Here is a 22,494-nt window from a genome sequence, read left to right on the forward strand (position 1 = left end):
GTTCCAACAGCTCACATTCCAGAATAATTTCATCTATACAATGGAATTACATGCACATTGTGACACACACACACAAAAGCTCTGGTTATTTTAAGAGGAGCCATTAACTTCCAGCTAACTTTGCAGATGTCCCCTTGCAACCTGTTTGGAGGACACTGCAGAGTGGCAAGGAGCACAGGCCTTTGGAGAAAGACAGACATCTGTCCAACTCTAAGCTCTGATACATAATAGCTGTGTTACCTTGGGCAAGGTACAAACCTTTTCTGAATCTCTGTTTCCTCATCACTAAAATGATGATAACATTATTTGCCTGTTCATTTTGTTGTACAAATTAAGAATACATACAGCTAAAGGCCTTTGTATAAGGTCTAGCATAAAGTCAAGCATTCATTAAATGGTAGAGGTTTCCTTACTGATCACAGACGGCTTCTGGGAGCTCCATTAAAAGAATAAACATTTTTCTTAATTACAAAAGACTGATAATACTGTTTCATTGGGCAATAACTGTAAGTCAGGCACTATTCAAAGTACTTCACATATATCATTTTACTTAATTCTCATTTTTCTCCTATGAAGTAATACCTGCTTCATTTAATAGATGAGGAAACAGTCTCAGAGAGACCCAGTCATTTGCTAAAGCAGCATCTCGAGTGCATGGTAGAGGAGGGATTTGAGCCCAGGGAAATCTGGATACAAAGCCTATGCTCTGACTACTATGTCGCTCATCACCACACATGCAGGCTGGTGTCGGGAGCTCAGAGACAGTGTGCGTGATGTGCATTGGTGCCCAGTTTCTAGAGCTGATATGGGTGGCCTGTGAAATGCAACCTCAGAAATGGGAAAGATGCTGTGATCAGATAAACTCCAAGATCATTCCTGCAACCCAGGGTCCATTACCTTGACTGGTTTCCTGGTGCCTAGATCTCTACTTTTGTCAAAACTAGAGCGTCTACTCTTCTGTTTGTCTCCTAGTGTCTCCCAGTGACTCCCAGGTAATGATTCTGAATCTCAGCTATAACCCATTTTGAGTTATAGCCTGAACGACTCACAGAGGGACTTGGTTTTTGAATTCTCTCGATCCCCAGATAGCATCTCTGCCATGTTTCCTACTGAACACTACACCACCTCCACTCCCTTCCTGCTAATAAAGAGTTCTTTTTAGGGGAAACAGAGTTATCACACCTAGGGGAAGATATCTGCCATGGGTCACAGATCTAAGTGTAATCTACATAAAAAAATGTTTATGAGGAGCTGCGATTTCCCCCCCACCAGAGTTGATTCTGATATTAAAATATACATAAGAAAAGGAGCACAACCGTTGCGTGATGCAATAAAGGTGCCTGCCTTTCTATCAGAAGTTTTGGTCAAGAATCTCATTGACTTAACACATATTTAACAAATATTTCTTTTTTTTTTGTAACAGCTACATTCAAGACAATAAGCCTGCATAGATAATGAGACAAAGTCAGGTCCTCACCTGGAGGTACTCACTATCTTCTGGGGAGATAGACAAGTAGACCTATAAACTAAACCTCAGCGCGAAAGGTGCACATCCAAAGGTACGGAAAAAGTGCTGGAGAAGCATGGAGAATTTTGCTTCACAGGATCAAGGAGTAGGAAAGTGCATTTGGGGCAAACGGCACAAACACCCAGTGTTATAAAAAGGTGTTTTTAAGAAACCATGAAAAGCTCAGCATAGCTGGGGTATAGAAACATTAATAACAATACTGATGATGATGATGGTGATAAACATAGTAACTGAGGTACTGTTCTGAACCTCATGCATATTGAATCACTGAACCTTCACAATAACCTTATTAGATAGGTATTAGTAGTATCTAATTTTATAGATACAGAACTGAGGCACACAGAGATTAAGTAACTTGCCCAAGATCACATACCTAGCAAGGGGCAGAGTCAGGATTAGAACTCTGGTCTTGGAACAAGCTCCTATCCACTACATCAAACTGCCTCTCACAACTGTGAGGATGGGGGAGTCTCAGAGATAAGGACACTGAAATGCTACCTTGGGACCATATGCTAAGCTCAGGCAATAGAGAGTCAACAGAAATGTTTAATTAATGGCGTTCACGTGAGCCAATAGTGAAGTGGAAGGTGGTCAGCTCAGGGAAACAAATTAGGAGGCTCTTGCAAGAGGTGAAGATCCAAAGGGGAGGCTGCAGTTGAAAACATTTAGCAACAGTTTGGTAAACAATTAGCTGTAGAGCATGGGAGGAGCCCGTAAGGGTGACACCCTGGTTTCTAGTTTGGAAGGTTTGGTGAACACCGAAGGGGGTATAGGAAGCAGCGAAGACTGGAATCAGGGAGGGGAAGGGTAATGGGTTCCACTTTGAATGTACTGCTTTGATGAAACGCACTCGGCACATACAAGTGTACATTAAACATCTGTAACTATAGGTCTGGAATGTGGCAATAGGCTTTGGGAAATGCTGATCCATGGGAGTAAATGAAACCATTCAGGGTGAGTTTTTGGTGCTCAAATAAAAGAGTTTCCAAAACAGGACCCTGGGGCAGAGAAGGAGGAGGGTGTACTAGCGAGCGCTCCTGAGAGGTAACAAGAGACACTGGATGAGAATCAGAGGCGAAGATGCCATGGGATCAAACAGGAAAGTTTCTGTGAGCAAACATCGATGAAGAGAGGACACCAGGAGGATGAGGGCCGATGATCTTTAATACGATCTAGCAACTAGGAGAAATTTCAGAAGGGTAAGTTGGAGCAGAAGCCAGAGAAGATTGGGTTGAAAAGTGAATGGGATGTGAAGAATGAAGAGAGTGGGTATTTTTCAGAGTTTGGTGACGAAAGGGAGGAGAAAGATTGATGAATATTTGGAAGGAGAGGTAGAGTCAAGGAAAGAGATTTGAATCTTTTGCTGACCCACAGATAACTTAATTTCACTATTGTTCCCCTGAGGAAGTTCTGTTACTCTCTCCCTTCCCTTATATACATCAATTTTTTTAATGTATCTTTTAATGTAACCTAATTCCAGAATCTTTTTAGAAGCAGATAACCAAGAGATGTGGATCCACTGCCAGGGACTTCCTCCTATCAAACTGGGCACCACCTGGACCCCTGGAAGCATCTCTTCAAATGCCACTGATGTGGCCTCAGGGATAGAAGGAAGCCCAAAGCAGAGGAAATAATCACTTTTCCTGGCTAGGTCAACTGCTCAGGGAGAAGGCATCTGATTTTCTATATCCACCATTAAAACTGAGAACAGACTTTTAAGAATTTGCTCCCTTTCTGGTTGCAGTATAGTTTTGGTGTAAATGATTACTGCTACTGTTACAGCTCAGAAGATGAAGATGAAATAGGGATTTTTTTCATCATTGCTTTTTTTAAAAAAAAAAATTATTTATTTGGTTGTGCCAGGTCTTAGTTGCAGCAGGCGGGCTCCTTAGTTGCAGGTCGTGGGCTCCTTAGCTGTGACAAATGAACTCTTAGTTGAGACACGTATGTGGGATCTAGTTACCAACCAGGGATCAAACCCAGGCCCCCTGCATTGGGAGTGCAGAGTCCCAACCACTGCGCCACCAGGGAAGTCCCTCATCATTGCTTTTAATCATGCTATCAAATCTCCCTTTCCCATCCCTTAACAACCTGAGAGCACACCTCTCAGGAGCGCTCGCTAGTACACCCTCCTCCTTCTCTGCCCCAGGGTCCTGTTTTGGAAACTCTTTTATTTGAGCACCAAAAACTCACCCTGAATGGTTTCATTTACTCCCATGGATCAGCATTTCCCAAAGCCTATTGCCACATTCCAGACCTATAGTTACAGATGTTTAATGTACACTTGTATGTGCCGAGTGTGCCTTAGTTTCACCAAATCAGTACGTTCAAAGTGGAACCCATTATCCTTCCCCTCCCTGATTCCAGTCTTCGCTGCTTCCTATTAAGGAACAGTAGAATCTGTTCCTAGATTCTTTGATTGTTAAAGCATGCTCCAGTCCAGAATCTCTCGCCTGGTTCAGAGCACACCCTCCTCAACTGTGGGCTGCTCCAGGCGGGGCAGGTGAGAGAAGCAGCCAACAGCCTGGGGCTAGAGCAGAGTTTCTAAAGCTCTTGTGGGCCATAGACCTCACTGATCATCTGACGAAAACTACAGAGACTTTCCCTATAAGTATGTGCCTACACATTTCCACCCAATTTCAGAGGGTTCAAGTCCCCTCCAGAATCTCATCCCAAGTTAAGGACTCTGAATAGAGAGTAACTTTTTTTATGCCAAAAAATGTAAATTAATATCAGGTAGTGGTGATAGGGACAGTCTGCAGATGGATTTTTTTTTTAAACTTCCTAGCAGGTAATTTGGCAATACCAAAGACCAAAATTAAAAAAAAAATACTATGTTCCAACAATTATATTTTGGGAAGATTCATACAAAGTTAACAACTAAGGGCTTGGGGGAAAATTATTATAATGGTATGTATTTAACAGGGAAAAACCTAGCACAAGCCTACATGTCCAATGATAAGAAATGGTTAAATTATGGAACATCTCAAATAAAGGTTTTCCCACATATACCTGGGGCCTGAAAACGGGAGAGGTGTTCTCCTTGCTCTTCATTGCTGCTTCCGGATCAATTTTCTTCCTCCCTCCTTCACGAGCTTTGGTATATGCCAATGACCAGGCCACCTCCTGCTAATAATAGCATCTACCAACCTCTTGGTCACTATTCCTTTCTCATTGAACATTCAGCATCTGGTACCTCCCTCCCTCTCTCTAACACTACTCCTGCCATCGCTGCTGGTTGCTTCAACATCCACCCAATAATATCACAGCCTCTCAGGTTCTTAAACTCCTCACCTCTATCCTACCTCAGCCACCACTTCCCATGTCCCTCTCCTAAACCTCGGCATCACCAATAATTGCACCATTCTCTGAAATCTGTTTCAAGTGTCGTGTTCTTTGACCAGCTTGACCTTCCCGACATTTATACCCCTACTCTAATACCTTCACCTGTTGAGATCCTCTGCTCATGAACCTTATCCCCACTTTTCCAAACCTCTTCATCCCCCTTCCACTCCTTTGTTACCCAGCTTAAATTCCAGGGTCCATCACTCTAATTACTCCCTTGCAAAGACTTGTAAGTCCCTTTTCTTCTTTCCACCTGTGGAACTCACATGAGAAAATCCTGACTTTGGTTAAACCCAATTCTTCACCCACTCCAAGACTGCACCGAGTAGCTGAATGTTGCTGAGAAAATCATACAAATGTAGTGACTAACCTCACTTAAAGTAACTAACCACAAATCTCAAGTGAACATGGCACTGACTAGCATTCTTACTATTTCCTGGCCGATTTGCTTTTTACTCTGTGTAGTGAGTTGAAAAATGGACCCCAAAATGTATGACCACTCAGAACCTGTGAGTGCAAACTTAACTGGAAAAGGGGTGTTGGCAGGTATAATAAAGTTAAGTGTTTCGAGATGAGATCATCCTGGATTAGGGTGGGCCCTAAGGGCAATGATGAGTGTCCTTGTAAGAGAAGTGACAGATACAAGAGACTCATGGAGAAGGTGATGTAAAGATGGAGGCAGAGATGAGAGTGATTAGTCTACAAGTCAAGGAATACCAAGGATATCATCAGCACCACCTGAAGCTAGAGAGAGTCATGGAGTGAATTCCTCCCTCGAGCCTTCAGCGTTTGTGGCCTTGCCAACTCCTTGATTTCAGACTTCTTATCTCCAGAATTGTGAAAATAAATTTCTGTTGCTTTAAGCCACCTGTTTGTGGTAATTTTTTATGTCCGCCCTAGGAAATTAATACACCAACTAAGAAGATCATTTCATAATTTATCCTCCCTCCTAAAGCCCCCAACAGTCCCCCACCACCTGGATTCACAGGTAAAGCAGAAGTAACCTGTCTCAGCTTCCCACCCTGAAACCTACCACACTACCTGCATGTGTTCCAGATACTCCTCTTTTCCTCCCTTGCAAGACAGTAAGTGTTCCTGGTACCTAAGGGCAAGCTCTCTCCACCCCATCCTCATCCACTTTCTCAAGGTTCCCCTCCCACAATTATCCCCCTCCCTCTTCCGCATCAAACGTTTATTCCTCCACAATGAATCATTCCATCTGCACATCAAGCTTTCGTATCTCCCGTCTTAAAAACAAAATTATCAAGTAAAGACCCTCTTGCCTCCGCACTTCCTCTGGCTATTGCCGCATTTCTCTGCTCCTGGCACAACACGACTTCTCAAAAGCATTATCCATATTAGCCACTCACCTTCCATTCTCTCTTCTTCCCCTACTGCATGGAAACCACTTGTCACGGTCACCCACAACCTTCCTTCCCAAATTCTATGCTCAATTAACTGGCATTTCAGAAACATTTAAAACATCTGACCACACCCTCTTTGAAACACTATTCTTTCCTAGCTTAACACCACACTCTCCTGGCTTTCCTCCCACCTCATTTAACATCCTTAGCTGGTTGCTCTCACTTGGGTCCCTAAATGTTATCGTGGGGTCCTCTTGTCCGACTCTCTTCTTGGTGACCTCATCTAGTCTCAGGGCTTTAAACACCAACCATACGCGGATAACTCCCAAATTGCTATCTATGGCCCAGACCCCTCCCTTGGGTTCCAGATTCAAACATCCAACTGCCTCGTCATCACTTCTGCCTGGTTCTCTAAAAGGTAGCTAAAACGTAAAGTGTCCCAAATGAATTCTTGATTTCACACATATGCACATGAACGCACACACACACAAAAGTGCACTTGCACACTTATTCCACAGCTGAATACATTGTACTAAATCCACCAGTTATTGACACCAACACCTAGTTTAGGCATCACCCTTGATTCCTCTGCCTTCCTCACCCCCACATCCCATCCATCTGCAAGTTCTGCCTGTTCTCCTGCTTAAAACCCTCCACTGGTTTCCTATCACACTGAGAATAAAAATCCAAACTCTGACGTCATCTTCGACCGCCCACTCCATTGTCATTCAACACTGTCCCCTGCCTCTTCCCACTCCAGCCCTGCCCCTAACCACTCCAAGCTTAGGGACTTCACACTGGTATTCCCTTTTCCTGGAATGTTCTTCTTATGGAGGATTATGATTCTATGCCCAGTACATAGTAGGTGCTCAATAAATAATAGTTATTATTAATTAGGTTTAGGTCAAGGGTTAGCAAACATTTGCTAAAAAGAGCCAGATACTATTTTAGATTTTGAGGGCCATAAGGTCTCTGTTGCCACCATTCAACTCTGCCATCACAGCATCCAAGCAGCCACAGATAATATTTATTTTTTTTTTAATTTACTTATTTATTATTTATTTTTGGCTGTGTTGGGTCTTCGTTGCTGCACACGGGCTTTCTCTAGTTGCGGCGAGCAGGGGCTACTCTTCGTTGCAGTGCGCGGGTTTCTCATTGCGGTGGCTTCTCTTGTTGCGGAGCATGGGCTCTAGGACGTGCGGGCTTCAGTAGTTGTGGCGCGTGGGCTTCAGTAGTTGTGGCTCGCGGGCTCTAGAGTGCAGATTCAGTAGTTGCGGCGCACGGGCTTAGTTGCTCCGTGGCATGTGGGATCTTCCCAGACCAAGGGTCAAACCCATGTCCCCTGCATTGGCAGGCCGATTCTTAACCACTGTGCCACCAGGGAAGTCCCACAGATAATATTTAAATGAATGAGTGAATAAAACTTAATTTACAAAATCAGGCTGCAGGCCAGATTTAGCCTGTGGGCCATTACTTTCAGACTCCTGTTATAAATGAATAAGTAATGACAAGAAGAGATGTTTCCCTCTATACTCCATGAAAAACTCCATTATTAAAGAATATAAAGAGTATGATCCCATTAAAAAAAAATACACACAAGATCAACACCGAAATGTGAACAGCTGTTATCACTAAGTGGTGAGATTACAGGTGATAACTATTTCTTGTTTTATGTTATCTATTTTTTCCACAATTGTCCATGTATTCAATGTTTAGCTTCCAAGATACTGTGGAGTCTTCCAGAAGCTGACTTCTAACTCCCAAGCTGAAAAGATGACAACATCAATAACACCAAAGAAGGTGGTGTAGTCTCCTCTTAGAAGCGTTTGTCTGAGTGATTTTGTTCCCGGATTCCCTACAGTTGCTGATGACGTTGGCAGTTCTCAAATGTAGGTTGTGTGCAGGTGACAGAAGTTAGCTCTGACCTAGTTACAGCACATTTTAAATTCTAATGAAATCGGCTTCACCTTGGGGATCCCAGCGTGAAAGAAGAAAAGGGATTTTTTTTCTTAATGGCACCAAGCCCACGCCTCTCTGTTCTGGATGCTTCATGACAATCAACACAATTTCTAATCACCTGCCAACATCAGATAGAAGTGTTCAAATAATTATAAGCAGCTTGCATGATTTGGGTTGTTCTTCTTGTCCCTGACATATTCTCATTCCCAGTCCCCTAGAAAGTCCATAGTGTCTCCAAAAACAGAAACAGAGGTGGCCTCATCAATAAACAAGCAGAACCTGCCTCTGTGGGATAATTTCAGCGTTTCTAGGATGCAACATGATGTCTAAAATTCCACCATTACCTACTCTTCAAGAAGGTAATCTTTTTGACTTGTATGATCAAAACGACTTTGTATTCTGTGAAAGCACATTGAATACAAAACTCTATAGAGATGTAAGGTGTCATCAGATCCTTTGCCATTTGTACCTTCTGTGCAAACTCAGGTTTTATTGGGACAGAAGGAAGAGGGCATAAAGATGCTGGTTATGTGAGAGGGTGAAAAATTGGTGGTCTTAAAGTGAAAGAAAGACAAAGACTGAGAGACTGGCCGGAGGCCAAAGATACCCTTTACCTGCAATACAGTCTTGCCCAGGGCCAGCCCTCTACACTGCATTCAGCTGCTCAGAGCTTCTGATTCCAATCACAGGAATTCAGAAACATCAACCAATCAGAGTTGGTTTCACTTCTGGAGAAGTAATACACAGGAACCACATAAGACATTTACGACTTTACCTCTGGTGATAATGGAATCTGAGGCTTCCCACAAACTGGCAGCACTTGTCTCAGTGGCCTCTGTTTTATTCACTGAACCTTTCTGCTGCTTTCTGCTCTGCTTACTGGGCAAGTTTTTCTTCTTCCCATATTTGAACTTGCTGGGTGCTCCGAACCTAGAGTTCAAACTGTTGAACAGAATAGTCTGTGCACTGTTCTTCATTCATTTTTATTCTATAAAGATTACTGTCTACTATGTGCTGGCACCATTTGGGCACTTTTCCAAGCTACATCTCTCTTGTGCTCAACAATTCTACCAACCCTCCCTTGAAGCCTCTCTAGATCCATTCCATCTGGGTCAGTCCCTTGAGTCTCTGCTTTTCTGCTCCAGAATCTTCAGCATTTTCTTCATTTTCCCAAAAACTTGACACCTCCATAATATTCCTGTACAGCTCATGGGTAGCAGATGTTTTTGCCTACCCTGCATCCCTACCACCCTACTTTAATAATAGCTAACTAGAAATTTAAATCTCAGGCAGAGAGAGGAGGGCAGAAAATACCTTGAAGCTTGTTTGACAGTAGCTTCCTGAAGGGACTGTTCTTCCTCTTAGATCTCAGGAGCTGTCCAGTGGTTCCTGCCCATCCATAGCTTCTGGTTTTAGGAGCTACCCCTCACCTCCCAAACTTCAATGGGTGAGTGGGAGTTTCTTCAGCTAGTTTCTCTCTTCTGCTTTCATGTGATCTCTTCAGGAGAGTCAGCCCTCTGTGTCTGCAGGTCCCACATTTGCAGATTTCAACCAACCGAGGATGGAAAATATTTGGGAAAAAAGATCCCAGAAAGTTCCAAAAGGCAAGACTTGATTTTGTCACATGCTAGCAACTACTCACCTAGCATTTACATTGTATTGGGTACTATAAATAATCTAGAGATTACTTAACATGCACTAGAGGATGCACACAGGTTAATATGCAGATACTACTGCCATTTTATGTAAGGGACTTGAGCATTTGGGAGTTTTGGTATCAGAGGGGATCCCAGAACCAATCTCCTCCCGGATTCCGAGGGACAACTGTATGTAGTTTTTCCCACTCTGCTCAGTCAGGACAGGCATCTCCTCTTTTGCTTTCGTGATAAGCCAAAAAGCACTTGAGAACCTGCTTCATGACTTTATGAAGAGGATGAGCTAAACAGCTTCTCACCAATTTAGAAAGCTTCTTTTTAAAGACTAAATATAATGAACAATAAAATAGTCTCAAATTAGTTTTTATAAACTGTTCTAAAAAGCTGGGAAATAAAAGATGAATCTTGCTATCACAGTAGCCCAAAAGAAATACCCATCAGGAACCAAATTAAGAATGTAAGGTCACAGCTATGGAAAACAAGTGAGGTAAACTGAGGAATGGGATTTTCCATACTTCATTTTCTATTCCTTTTTTACCTGAGGGGTTGCTGTAAAAAGTAAATGAGGTAATGAATGTAAAGTGAATGGAACAGTACTTCATGCATGGTAAATGCTCAGCAAACGTTATTAATCCGGCGCAAACTTAAGATAAAACAAAGTCGAAGTTAACTAACTTAAAACTTGGCTAGTGTTAAAGGATATATATTTTTAAAGATAAAATCATGACTCATGGGCTTCCCTGGTGGCACAGTGGTTGAGAATCTGCCTGCCAATGCAGGGGACACGGGTTTGAGCCCTGGTCTGGGAAGATCCCACATGCCGCGGAGCAACTAGGCCCGTGAGCCACAACTACTGAGCCTGCGCATCTGGAGCCTGTGCTCTGCAACAAGAGAGGCCGCGATAGTGAGAGGCCCGCGCACCGCAATGAAGAGTGGCCCCCGCTCGCCACAACTAGAGAAAACCCTCGCACAGAAACGAAGACCCAACACAGCCAAAAAAATAAATAGTGTTCCCTTAAAAAAAATAAAATAAAATAAATGTTAGCTCAAGAAATGTAAATCCTAGCACATTAAAAAAATAATCATGGGGGCTTCCCTGGTGGCGCAGTGGTTGACAGTCCACCTGTCAATGCAGGGGACACGAGTTTGTGCCCCAGTCTGGGAAGATCCCACATGCCGTGCACAGCAGCTGTCCCGAGCCTGTGCTCCGCAACGGGAGGGGCCACAACAGTGCGAGGCCCGCGTACTGCAAAAAAAAAAAAAAAAAAAATCATGACTCATATAAATCTAAGATGAACACATGTCAAAGATTTTTATTTACTTCATGAATGAAGCAGGAAGATGTTACAAGTGGTTCAAGGATAATTCAAACAGCAGACCTAGATCTAGGTACCTAGATAGATAGAGATAGATCGACAGATGTATATAGACAGAGATAGGTAAGCAGATAGACAATCTAAATCTGGCTATGCCATGGAATGAATTTACAAATAAATGGAAAACTGGGTTTTACTGAAACTATTGATCCCCAAAAGGAGATAATTCATTTACATATCTATAGACAAGATTCACTGCATTGATATCAATTATCTACAATTTACAGTTTCAAAACAGCTCTAAGACAATAAAGGATGAAAATCCCATAGAATCTGACAGCCCAAAGGACATGATCCAGGTACAGTTTTCTATGGAAGACACCTAATAATCTTTTTTTTCATCCATTTCATACAATTTTTCTTTACACAGAAAAGAAACTCTTAAACAGAGGAGTTTTGTGTAATTAAACCCAGTCTCCTTTAAGAAAAACTGACTATGACATCATGCATTCCAACTTTGAAGCACTGAGATCATAAAGTATAAAGAAGAAAATAAAAATCCCCATATTCCTACCACTAAGAAATAACTACTGTTAATACTGGTAGTGTATTCATCTAATTGTTTCTACATATATAGGTGTGCATGTATGTATATATAGCAACTGTTTTCAGATCAGTTTTAATAAACTTTGTTCTAGAAAAATACATATATATTCAATTCTATTATATATACCAATTTGTAATCTGCTTTTCCCCTTTATATCATAAACACTTTTCCTTATCATCGTCATTTTTTTTTTTTTTTTTTTTTTTTTTGCTGTACTCAGGCCTCTCACTGTTGTGGCCTCTCCCATTGCGGAGCACAGGCTCCGGACGCGCAGGCTCAGCGGCCATGGCTCATGGGCCCAGCCGCTCCGCGGCATGTGGGATCTTCCCCGACCGGGGCACGAACCCGTGTCCCCTGCATCGGCAGGCGGACTCTCAACCACTGCACCACCAGGGAAGCCCATCATCGTCATTTTTAATAGCTACAAAATATTCCATTATATGAAAGAACCATAATCTATTTAACTAATCTACCACTATTAGAATTTTAAGTTGTAACCAATTTTTAGTTATTAGAAATAAAATAATGTGCCTCTCCTCTGACAACCTTTCTCTTGCAGTGGTATCAGCTTTGCTGAAAAAGCCAAACATTTCACATGGTATCTGAGTTTCCAGTGGATGTTGGGATCCCTAGAGAACCTGATCCACCTCTTCTGCTTTAGCTAATGGGCCTACCTATTGCATCAGTGGCAGGCAATACAATGAGGTTTGCCAGCTACCTGGAACCACGCTTTGTTCTTATCATCTTCCTGAGACACACCATAAAGATTCAGCATGATCAGCATGAGATCTGATGTTCAAGGCCATTTAATTCGTGATGATACTGTCAGTACAAATAGTTTTTAATACGAAAGTGTTCATATGAAAAACATATATTATTTAGGATCCAGATTCTTAGAATGAAGAGTCTGAGAAAGCAAAGAAAAAACAGCTTTCAGGTGGGTAATAAATTACAAAAACTTTTCTTGCTTTTTAGACCCTGATTTTTTATATGAATTTGCATTTAATTAGAAGCTGACGTATCGACAGGAGCACAACATAGAACTGGCCCTCCTCATGAGAATATCAGATCCAGTCTTGCTGTCCTCATTCTAAGGAATATTTGAGAAAGGAAATCATAATCTAAAGGAAACATCTCACAGCCCTCCAGGCTATCATTTAAAAGATGTGGTTGTTGGACTTGGCACACCGTCAGTGATCGATATTTGCTAAACAGATAATAAAAAATTGACAACCAGCTGTGTGACTTTTGGGGGAAGGGGAATAACTTAAGTTAGTGCTTCCATTTTTTATTTCCAAAACTTACCCCCTTTTCCATTTATTCATTCAAAGATAATGTACACTGACTATTTTATTCTCTTTCCATGGAGAAATTACTCCTCCCTAGTTAAAAAGGCTTCAAAAAGAGCCAGAGTTTAGTTTGGGCTAAGAAAGATACTATAATAATAATAATAATAGTCATAAAATAAATCAGATTTTGTAATCAGCTATACAGAGAACTTGTGGAAACTATATCCCCAAAGACTTCTGAAAATAGCATAAACAAGGACAGTATAGTGACCCTATAGGTATAACAGCACTTCCAAAAAAGAGAAGGTAGACCAGATGAACTTTTCAGGTCTTCTCTAGCTCTGGAAAGAAATCAACTAGACTTTGTGTTATTTATAAAATCAATTGGTGGTTTCCCTAAAATAAAGCAGATAGAACTGTAGCTTGGAGCTTGCTACCTACTGCTCAAATGAAAGTTACATAGGATATAAAATCAGGCAACAACAATTAAGCAACATTAGTGTGCCTACTGTGTGACCCAAGTGGACACACTGACTTGAGCACTGTCAGAGACAGAACATGATGGGATGGATCATAGGGCTGAAACAACATAATAATTCTCTAGGTCTCATATTCCTTCTTATCCCATGTGGCAAAATCCAAGCCACAGAACCTACTGTATTGTACTAATTCCTTCTGATAGTGACCTCACTGTTTCTTTGACATAAACATTCTTTAGTGTTCGATACAATGTGGTGTTGGGTCAATTCCATTCAATCTTTAAACGTCTAGTATTTGTCAGGCACTTTACTAATCACAAGAAATGCCAAAAGCACTTTCTCCTTATGCTGCTAACTGCCCTCTGGATTCTGTGAGTGAGCTGGTCTGCGCTCAATTATTCTCATACTCCCTCCTGGGAAATACCTGGAAATGTGCAAAAAGCTCTGGCAACATGTCCCTTCCCATGGAAGTCTGAGCATGACTTACTGATAAGGAACTGCAGCTGCACTAACACGCAGTTTCCCAATGGCTCCCTAAAAGGTGTCACAAGAAGGCAAGCCTTTCCTGACATTTTCAGCAGACCCACCATGAGAATCTCAACCCAACTGAATATGAGAAGTGGTACCACTATTTCAGGTTTTTAGGAAAAAATCTTTGTAACCATGTCCTATAGTAAGCCTTCGCTTGGGTAAAAATATATTTAACCTCAAAAGAAAAATCATCATTCAATAGTTACACATTTTTAAAGTGTTGTGAAAAACAAAGAACGGAATGGGGGAAGAGGTGTTCCTTTACTGTTAGGCTGTTTTGTATTTAATTATATTAACAGAAAAACCATCTTAAGTAAACTCTTACATTTCTCCTGTGTTGTATTCAATAATTTTAGAGATAAGAAAAATCTAGTCTTATGAAACATAGGGATTAGAAAAAAAATCTAGCACAGGACAGGGACAAATTCTAATAACATAGGTATGCTGACCTCTTGATTCTTTTAACAACTAAGCTGTAAGATGGAAATCCTGAATTTTTAAAAATCACTGCCTATACCATTGATTTTTTTTTTTTTTTTTTTGCGGTACGCGGGCCTCTCACTGTTGTGGCCTCTCCCGTTGCGGAGCACAGGCTCCGGACGCGCAGGCTCAGTGGCCATGGCTCACAGGCCTAGCCACTCCGCAGCATGCGGGATACCTCCCGGACCGGGGCACGAACCCGCGTCCCCTGCATCGGCAGGCGGACTCTCAACCACTGCGCCACCAGGGAAGCCCTATACCATTGATTTTTTGCTACAAATACAGCAAATAAACCTGCACTTCTGACTTCACGACAGTTAGTACAATAGTATTTCTTTCAAAGCCCAAGTGAATTCCAAAAAGGTGAGACAGTGATAGTAAGGAGTACCATTTCTCAGATGTTGGAAACGGGCTTCTTACCTTCGAAGAACTGCTGTAGGGCCTCGTTTTCGCCTACCACATCCATGGTGCCGTGGTCCTGGTAGTTACTTCCGCAAAGAATGATTATCAGACCTCAGGAACTAAGTGCTGTCCTCTCAGCTCGAAGCCTACGAATGCTCTTGAAAAATGTTCATTTTCTTTTTATTGGAGTGAAGCATATCTTCAGCCATCAAACTGTGCCCAAAAAGATGGTTAAGTTTTCAAATGTGATCATAAAACTAGAAGGATATGTAACCACGCAAAAGAAAAATTCATGAAGAGGGAAGTGGTAGAAAATCCATCTCTCTTTCTATAGGGAACTGTTTCTACTCTGCCTTTCGTCTTTGTTTTAAGGACCTTTGTCCTTAGTGACACATGTAATTACATAAATGGGCAATAAATACACAGCCTTATCTCCTATTTGTCCTTTTACACCAATATATTTATTTCTCTGCCTCCATCAACCAGATCGATTTAGCTACAGCCTAGCAAAGATATAGGGGCTTTTTTTTTCACCTAGAGAAAGAGGGCAAATCAATATAATCACTTTCATAGATACCGAGGCTTGTGATAATGAAAAGTTAGGATTTGTTAAATATTTCCAAATCTACTCGCAGTGAAAAAAATTCCTTGATACGCACCTCGTCCATTTCCTCCAGTTTATTTTCTTTGAAAGTAGAAACCATAAAGTATGCGAAGTCCCTCTAATGAGCAATAAAACTGCATTTCTGATTTAGTAATTCTTACAACCAACTATGTGGTTCACTCCTAGCTGGTTTAATCCTAAATATAAAGGTATACCCAAATAAATGTTTTGTTTTCACTATTTAGCTATTAACTTATCTAATAATAGACTAAAAGGAATACAGTTAGGAAATTAAACTAGTCCTTTCAGCTCCTTCCTGTTTCCTTTTTCCCCAACTTTTTATTTTGAAAGTTTTTAACCTATAGAAGAACTCCAAGAATAGTACCATGAAATACCCTGTACTCTTCATCTAGATTTACTAATTGCTAACATTTTCTCACTTTTGCTTTTTGTCTCTCCCTCTCTCCCTCTCTCTCTCTCTCTCTCTCTCTCTCTCTCTATATATATATATATATATATATATATCCTTGTCATTTTTGGTTGGTTGGTTTTTATAACATTGACACTTGCTTAACAGTCCTGGAGCACTGTCTTACATAATGTCCCACATTCTGCATTTGTCAGATTATTTCATTTTTGTTAGAATTGGTATGGGTGATGTGGTATACTTCCCAATAAGTATTTTAAAACTTCACACATATAAACTGTTTAAACAAAAAAATTAATTTTATCCTGGGGAAAAAAAGAGGCTTAGAATCCTATTTTGAAAGTTATATTGGACCCCAGATCTTTAAGGACAAGTCATTAAGTTGCTTCAAGAAATAGATTTTCTATTTGTTTCAGTGCAACTTGTGCTAAACTCTCTGCTGGGTGCAGGAAATAAAAAGATGTGTAAATTATGGTCCCTGCCCTCCATAGGCTCAAATGCAGGGCATGAGAAAAATACAAGGAACTGTAACTCTGATAAGAGCTGGGGAAAAAGGCAGACTCTGATAAGAGCTGGGGAAAACATCCCAAGAAAACAGAGGAAGGAAAGGTTAATTTCATCTGGGAGGATCTGGAAAGGTGTCATAAAGAGCTGGGATTTGAAGAGACTTAAACAATGGACATGTTTTTAAAAACATGAGCAATGGCTTGGAGGGGAGAAAGCCCAGGTACAGCGACTGGAGTTACAGTGTATGGATGGTGGAGTGAGAAAAAAGATGAGAAGTAGGCTGAAGAAGGGTTTGGGTAGCTTTTGAATGTTAGGCTAAATCTGAATTTGATTCCATGCATATTCATTCTAAGCATATCTATTGATATTTTCTATTTGGGTAGTTGTGATGCATGATATAATTAAGTCTAATTTAGAAAGAAGCTGTGTTAGAGTGTGTTGATTGGGGCAGTAACTAAATTTACACCAGCTGAGAAGCTACTGCAAATCCAGATAGGCAGTAACAAAGCCTGAAGATGCTATAGAACCAAGAAGAGTTGGCTACCAACTGGATATGGGGAGCAAGGGAGAAATCAAATGTGATTTTTTAAAAGGACTTCTATGCCTTTAGGTGCAGTATGAATTAAGATGTCTAAAACATGTAGCCTATGTTTTAGCTGGAAGCTCCCAGCCAAGTTTTCTGGAGGCTGTTGGACCTTAAGTCACTATACTATATCCTCTGCCAGATGATGATTCTGGATTCTATCCAGCAGTTCACCCAGAGACTTCACATAGTCAGCAGCAGAGTAATGAGTGATAGGAAAGAAATTAGATTCCATTTAATAAGCTGAGAGACAAAGGTGAGAATTGGAGTCCCAATCTCAAATAATTATAGGACCAGGCGGGTAAGTGAGTAAAATGGGTCAAAATAAGCAAAAAAACAACCATGAGAGCGTATTTATAACCGACAACTGACCCTTAGCTGTGTCTCGTCAGGGAGACACTTAGGGGTGGTGGAGCAGAGAGCAAACCAGAGAGTACCTGCCCTAAGGGTAGAGCCGCCCAACAGGTGGAGTGTCACTCGGCTTCCTCCACATGCTGCCACTCAAGGATATGGACTCAAGGTTCTTGAAAGGGCCAACTTTAAAAGAGAAGCTGGAAATGCAGATTTTAATTTTAAATCTCATTTTTAAATGTTGCAACAAATACGTTTAAAAACAAAACAAACCGAACAATACACCAAAACATTGTCAAGGACAAATAGCATACATATGAAAGGGTAATTCAGCCTTCAGTTTGCAACATCTGGGTTGGAGACTAAATTGTAACAACCAACAGGGTTTGAGGAAAGCAAAGAGAATTTGGAAGAAAGATGTTGGAAGGGCTAGAAAATACCTCTCTATTAATTAATGAGTCCAGAGCACACAGCTGAGCACAATGCAGCTGGAGGCAACTGGGATTTAAGTGGAAGTTTATCCCTCACAGTAAATAACAAATATTACCCATATTTCCTTGATTCTGGTCTTTACATCTCCAATGGTCTAAGATTTTCCGGTTCTGTTGGGCATCCCATTCTGCACAAATTCAATGGAGACTCATTCTCTTGAACAGCAATCTAACGTAGTTGTCATTTGGATTTGTTTTGGTATTGACATTTCCTAAGAACATCAATAGATAAATAGATGAAAGCTGAGCAGCTGTGGTTAAATCTGGGGATGTAATGATGGGAACCTTGTCTCTCTTAAGACTGTCCCTGAGACTGATAGCTCCAGAATTCTCGTATTCATATCACAGTCCTTCCTCTTGAACTCAGTGTTTGTGGGCTTGTACTTCCTTGATAGCTGCCTTTGGCAAGGGTTTCTATTCTTTAGCAAGCTTGCTCCTCTTCTCTGATATTTTTTTCATTTTAAATAGGTTCATGCATTGTTTTCCAAGCTGATTTTTATTATTTCTCTGTTAACAATAACCACTGTGGAAACTTAATGAGTTTGGGTTGAGTTTGGGTTTATGGATTTATTTTTCCTTTTTTTTTTGGCCACACCATGCAGCATGCAGGATCTTAGTTCCCTGACCAGGGATCAAACATGCACCCCCTGCAGTGGAAGCGTGGAGTCTTAATCACTGGACCACCAGGGAAGTCCCTGGATTTTTTTTTCTAAGAAGCCATGAGAGGACATTAAGTAGGAAGTGACATTCTGATTTTTGTTTTTAAAAGGATCACGTTGGGTGCTGTCAGTGATTGTAGAAGGGCAGGAGTGGAAGCAAGGACACCAAGTAAGAGATTATTGCAGGAGTCCAGGTGAAAGATGATGATGGCTTGGACTGAGTGGACGTAGTGGACACGGAGAGGAGTGGATGGATCCAAGATATGTTTTGGAGAGAGTTGACGGGACTTGCTGATGGATTGGACTGGGGTGGTGGTGACAGAAATGGAGAAATCAAGAATAAGCCCTAGATAGTTGCTTAAGCAACTGGGCAGGTATTCAGCCATGTTAGATCTGAGATGCCCATTTGCAATCCAAGTGGAGTGACTTTATAGGCAAATGGATACAAGAGTCTGGAGCTAGGGAAGGATTAATGCCAGGGTTGGAGATGCACAGTTATGAGCAATGGTTACATAAAGTTTTTAAGACCGTGAGCCTAAATGAGACGATCTAAAGAATATTGAAAGAGAAAGGGGCCCAGGGCAAAAATCTGGGGATTCCAGTATTTAAAAGCTGTGCTGAGAAAGAGCCAGCTAGAGCTTGACCACAGCTGTCACAGAAAGCTCCCAATTTCCAACCATGACTGAGAAAGACCTACACAGTCGGGCCCTGCTTAACCTTCCAATTTTCTCTTCCTACCACCAACTGCACACCAGCTCTTCTTGCCGCTTTTTGTTTCTTCCTCAGGGGTTTACACCAGCTTTAAAATGCTCTCCCTACTCTCCTCCCTTCTCAAGAACGGATCTCCTCAGAGCCCTGCCTAAAAATGTCAAGTCCAAATGTGGCCTTTCCTCACCACCTAACCTGAAGTAGTCATTCATTCTCTAGCCATTATCCCATTTTAATTATGTAGAGAGAACGTGTCCCATCTTTTAACATTTGTCTATTTGTCCATTTCTCACTACACTGAGAGCTCCAGGAGAACTCGGACCTTGCCTGTCTTGCTCACTGCTGCTCCTGTAACACCTACAACAGCTCCTGACACATATAAGACTCTCAAATATGTGTGAATGAATGAATGGATTTAGTGTGGAGGAATTCTCTTTCTAGAAGTTCTACAAATTGTAGATATTACTGGGTCTTTATTTGCCCACATATCAAAGACAAGAAACTCAGCATCTCTTAAGATGGTACTGCATCCCATGAGGAAAACAAAAAAGTATTTTCTAGCACAAACGTTAAATACAAATACATATTCATACTGCTTTGGACTGTTTTAAACATTGTGCCTTATAGGAAAGAAAAATATCTATGTAGGGAAAAACAGTGAAGAAATCTTTGAAAATAAAAGCTTCTGAATAAAAGCAGACCCGTTTTAGACTGAGTGCACAAAACAAAAAAACACAGGATTTACGTGGTGGTGTGGAAGTGGGTAGGTTGGTGGTTGCAACTTCTTTCCAGGACTGAACAAACCTTTGTTCTTTCAGTGTAGATGCTTAGACAAAGGCTGTGGGTTTTCAGAGCTGGGAGAGATGCTTGGAGAATGCTTGATCCAGCTTTATGGAGGAGGTCAGAGAGGAGTGGCCACCTGCCTAACCTCTCAGGTTTGGGGGAACCAAGCCTGGACCAGAATGTATGTCTTCTGAGCAACTCCCAATCCAGAGTTCTCTCCACTGGGCCAGGTTCTCTCCCCAGCTCTGAACTTACTTATAGAAATGTATCAAAGTCTTTCCCTCTTTTTTCAGAATTGGTAATCAGGGCGATTAAATTCTTTATAGAAATACTCTCAAGAATCTAAATTGTTAGTCAGCACCCTAACTCTACCCTCTCCTCCGCCTTGTCATTCCAACTAGCTCCTCTGTAGTCAAGTCTTTTTCGTAGGCTTTTCCTCTCTCTGTCATAGCTCAGGGCCCGGTGCCGTACTTCTCTGACTCCAAAGTATCCCTAAAGCTCTCGTCTGATCTCATGGCTAACTACTCTCAAACTTATCTGCTGGCCTGACCATATCATTGAATTTAGACTTGTATATCCAATACCTACTTAACATTTCCACTTTGATGCTTAACGGGCATCTCAAACAATGTGTCAGACACTAAATTCTTGTCTCTATTCCACCATGTGTAATATGCCCCATCCCAGGTCTGCTCATCTCAGTAAATTGCAGCAATAGCTAAAGCCAAAAGCCTAGGATTCAGAACCGACTTCTCTTTCCTTTCCTTCTTCCAATTCATCAACAGGTCCTGTTATCCCTTTTAGGTTTTGGAATTCAGGTTTATATAATTGGACTAGTCATAATCCTTGGTTTGTAACACCCCACCATCATGGTCTGTGCATGATTCTATTAATTCATTTGTTCATGCATTTACTTTAAATGACAAATGAACCCATCATCCAATCCAGGGACTAGAACATTAACAATGATTTACTCACATATTTGCTGCTCTCAGTTCTCTCTCCTTACCTCCCCCTCATCCAAAGGTAACCCTATCCTGAACTTTATTACTATCTTGTGTTTTTTTATTAATAGTTTTGTCTCATATACACAGATGCCTAAACAACTGTTTTAGTTTTTGAACTTCATGAGAAAAGTATTATGCCATGTGTAGCCTTCTGAGTGTTTTACTTTTTCATTCAATTTATGTTGCCATGTTCCATGTGAGCACACAATACTTTACCCTCCTGTAGATGGACTTTGGGTTTTTCCCAGGACATTATTATATATGTATTCTGGGACACTTTGTGCAAGTATTTCTCGAGTATGTTCCTAAAAGTGGAATTGCTAGGCTATGGGCAACTGTTCAACTTCTCAAATGAATGGTTTTTCAGTAGTAGATACACATTAACATTCCCATTAGCAATATATGAGTAATCCTGTTGACTGAAATTCTCTTCAAAACTTGACTGTGTTGCATTTTTTAACTTTTGCTGGTTGGATAAAGTTAAACATATCACTGAGGTCTTGACTTAGTTTATCTGATTATTAACAGAAATGAAAACCTCTTAATATGTGTTTGGCCCATATGCACTTCCAATTCTGCGAAGGACCTGTTTCAGTCTTTCGGCCATTTTTCTGTTGTTTTTTTTCTTATGGATTTGTAGAATTTCTGTGTATATTCTTAATATTAACCGATTATCGGTTATGAGTTTTGCAAATTTCTTCTTACAGTTTACAGTTTGGCTTTAATACGTCTAAATTAATAATTTATAATAAAGCACTATTTTCTTTTACATTTATTTATCTTTCATGGTCTCTTTTGCTTCCAGTTTAAGAAGTCCTTCTTAAAGCAGCATCACGAAGATATTCACCTATGTTTTTGGAATGTTTCACCTATAGTTTTAACTATATTTTCTACATCAAAATTTCTAAAGTTTCAGGACAATTAAAACAGTTGTTTTTATGTATGGTGTGAAGAAGAGATCCAATTCTGTATATTCCTCTTTTTTTGTCAGCTCTACTTAATAGTCCTATCATTCATCTACCATGCCTCTGTCATGTGAAATTTACACCTATGCATGGGTCTGCATTGGGGCTCTCTATTCTATTCCACTGGCCATTTTTCCTGTTTCTGCACTCACATCACACTCTTAAGTACTTCAGCCTTGTAAGAAGTCCTTCTCCCAGGACAAATTATCCCTCCTTTCTTTTTATTCAAAAGTGCCTTGGGGGCTTCCCTGGTGGCGCAGAGGTTGAGAGTCTGCCTGCCGATGCTGGGCACACGGGTTCGTGCCCCAGTCTGGGAAGATCCCACATGCCGCGGAGCGGCTGGGTCTGTGAGCCATGGCCGCTAAGCCTGCGCGTCCAGAGCCTGTGCTCTGCAGAGGGAGAGGCCACAGCAGTGAGAGGCCTGCGTACCACAAAAAAAAAAAAAAAAAAAAGG

General features: G+C 41.1%; 1 protein-coding gene across 2 annotated transcripts in view; it reads right to left on the bottom strand.

Moving 5' to 3' along the window:
* Positions 1 to 15,125, bottom strand: part of MYRFL (myelin regulatory factor like) — a 114,790-nt gene extending 99,665 nt beyond the window's left edge. The window contains exon 1 of one of the 2 annotated variants that reach the window (XM_024736972.1): positions 14,974 to 15,125. In XM_024736972.1, coding sequence (XP_024592740.1) covers positions 14,974 to 15,019 — 46 coding nt within the window. In that variant the 5' untranslated portion in view covers positions 15,020 to 15,125. Of the gene's footprint in view, positions 1 to 8,971; positions 9,174 to 14,973 lie in introns of those variants that run through there. The other variant, XM_024736973.1, reaches the window with a different exon arrangement.
* Between the last annotated feature and the right edge of the window lie 7,369 nt (positions 15,126 to 22,494).

The sequence above is a fragment of the Neophocaena asiaeorientalis genome, unplaced genomic scaffold (genome assembly GCF_003031525.2).
Source record: "Neophocaena asiaeorientalis asiaeorientalis breed wild unplaced genomic scaffold, Neophocaena_asiaeorientalis_V1.1 scaffold134, whole genome shotgun sequence".
NCBI lineage: Eukaryota > Metazoa > Chordata > Mammalia > Artiodactyla > Phocoenidae > Neophocaena > Neophocaena asiaeorientalis.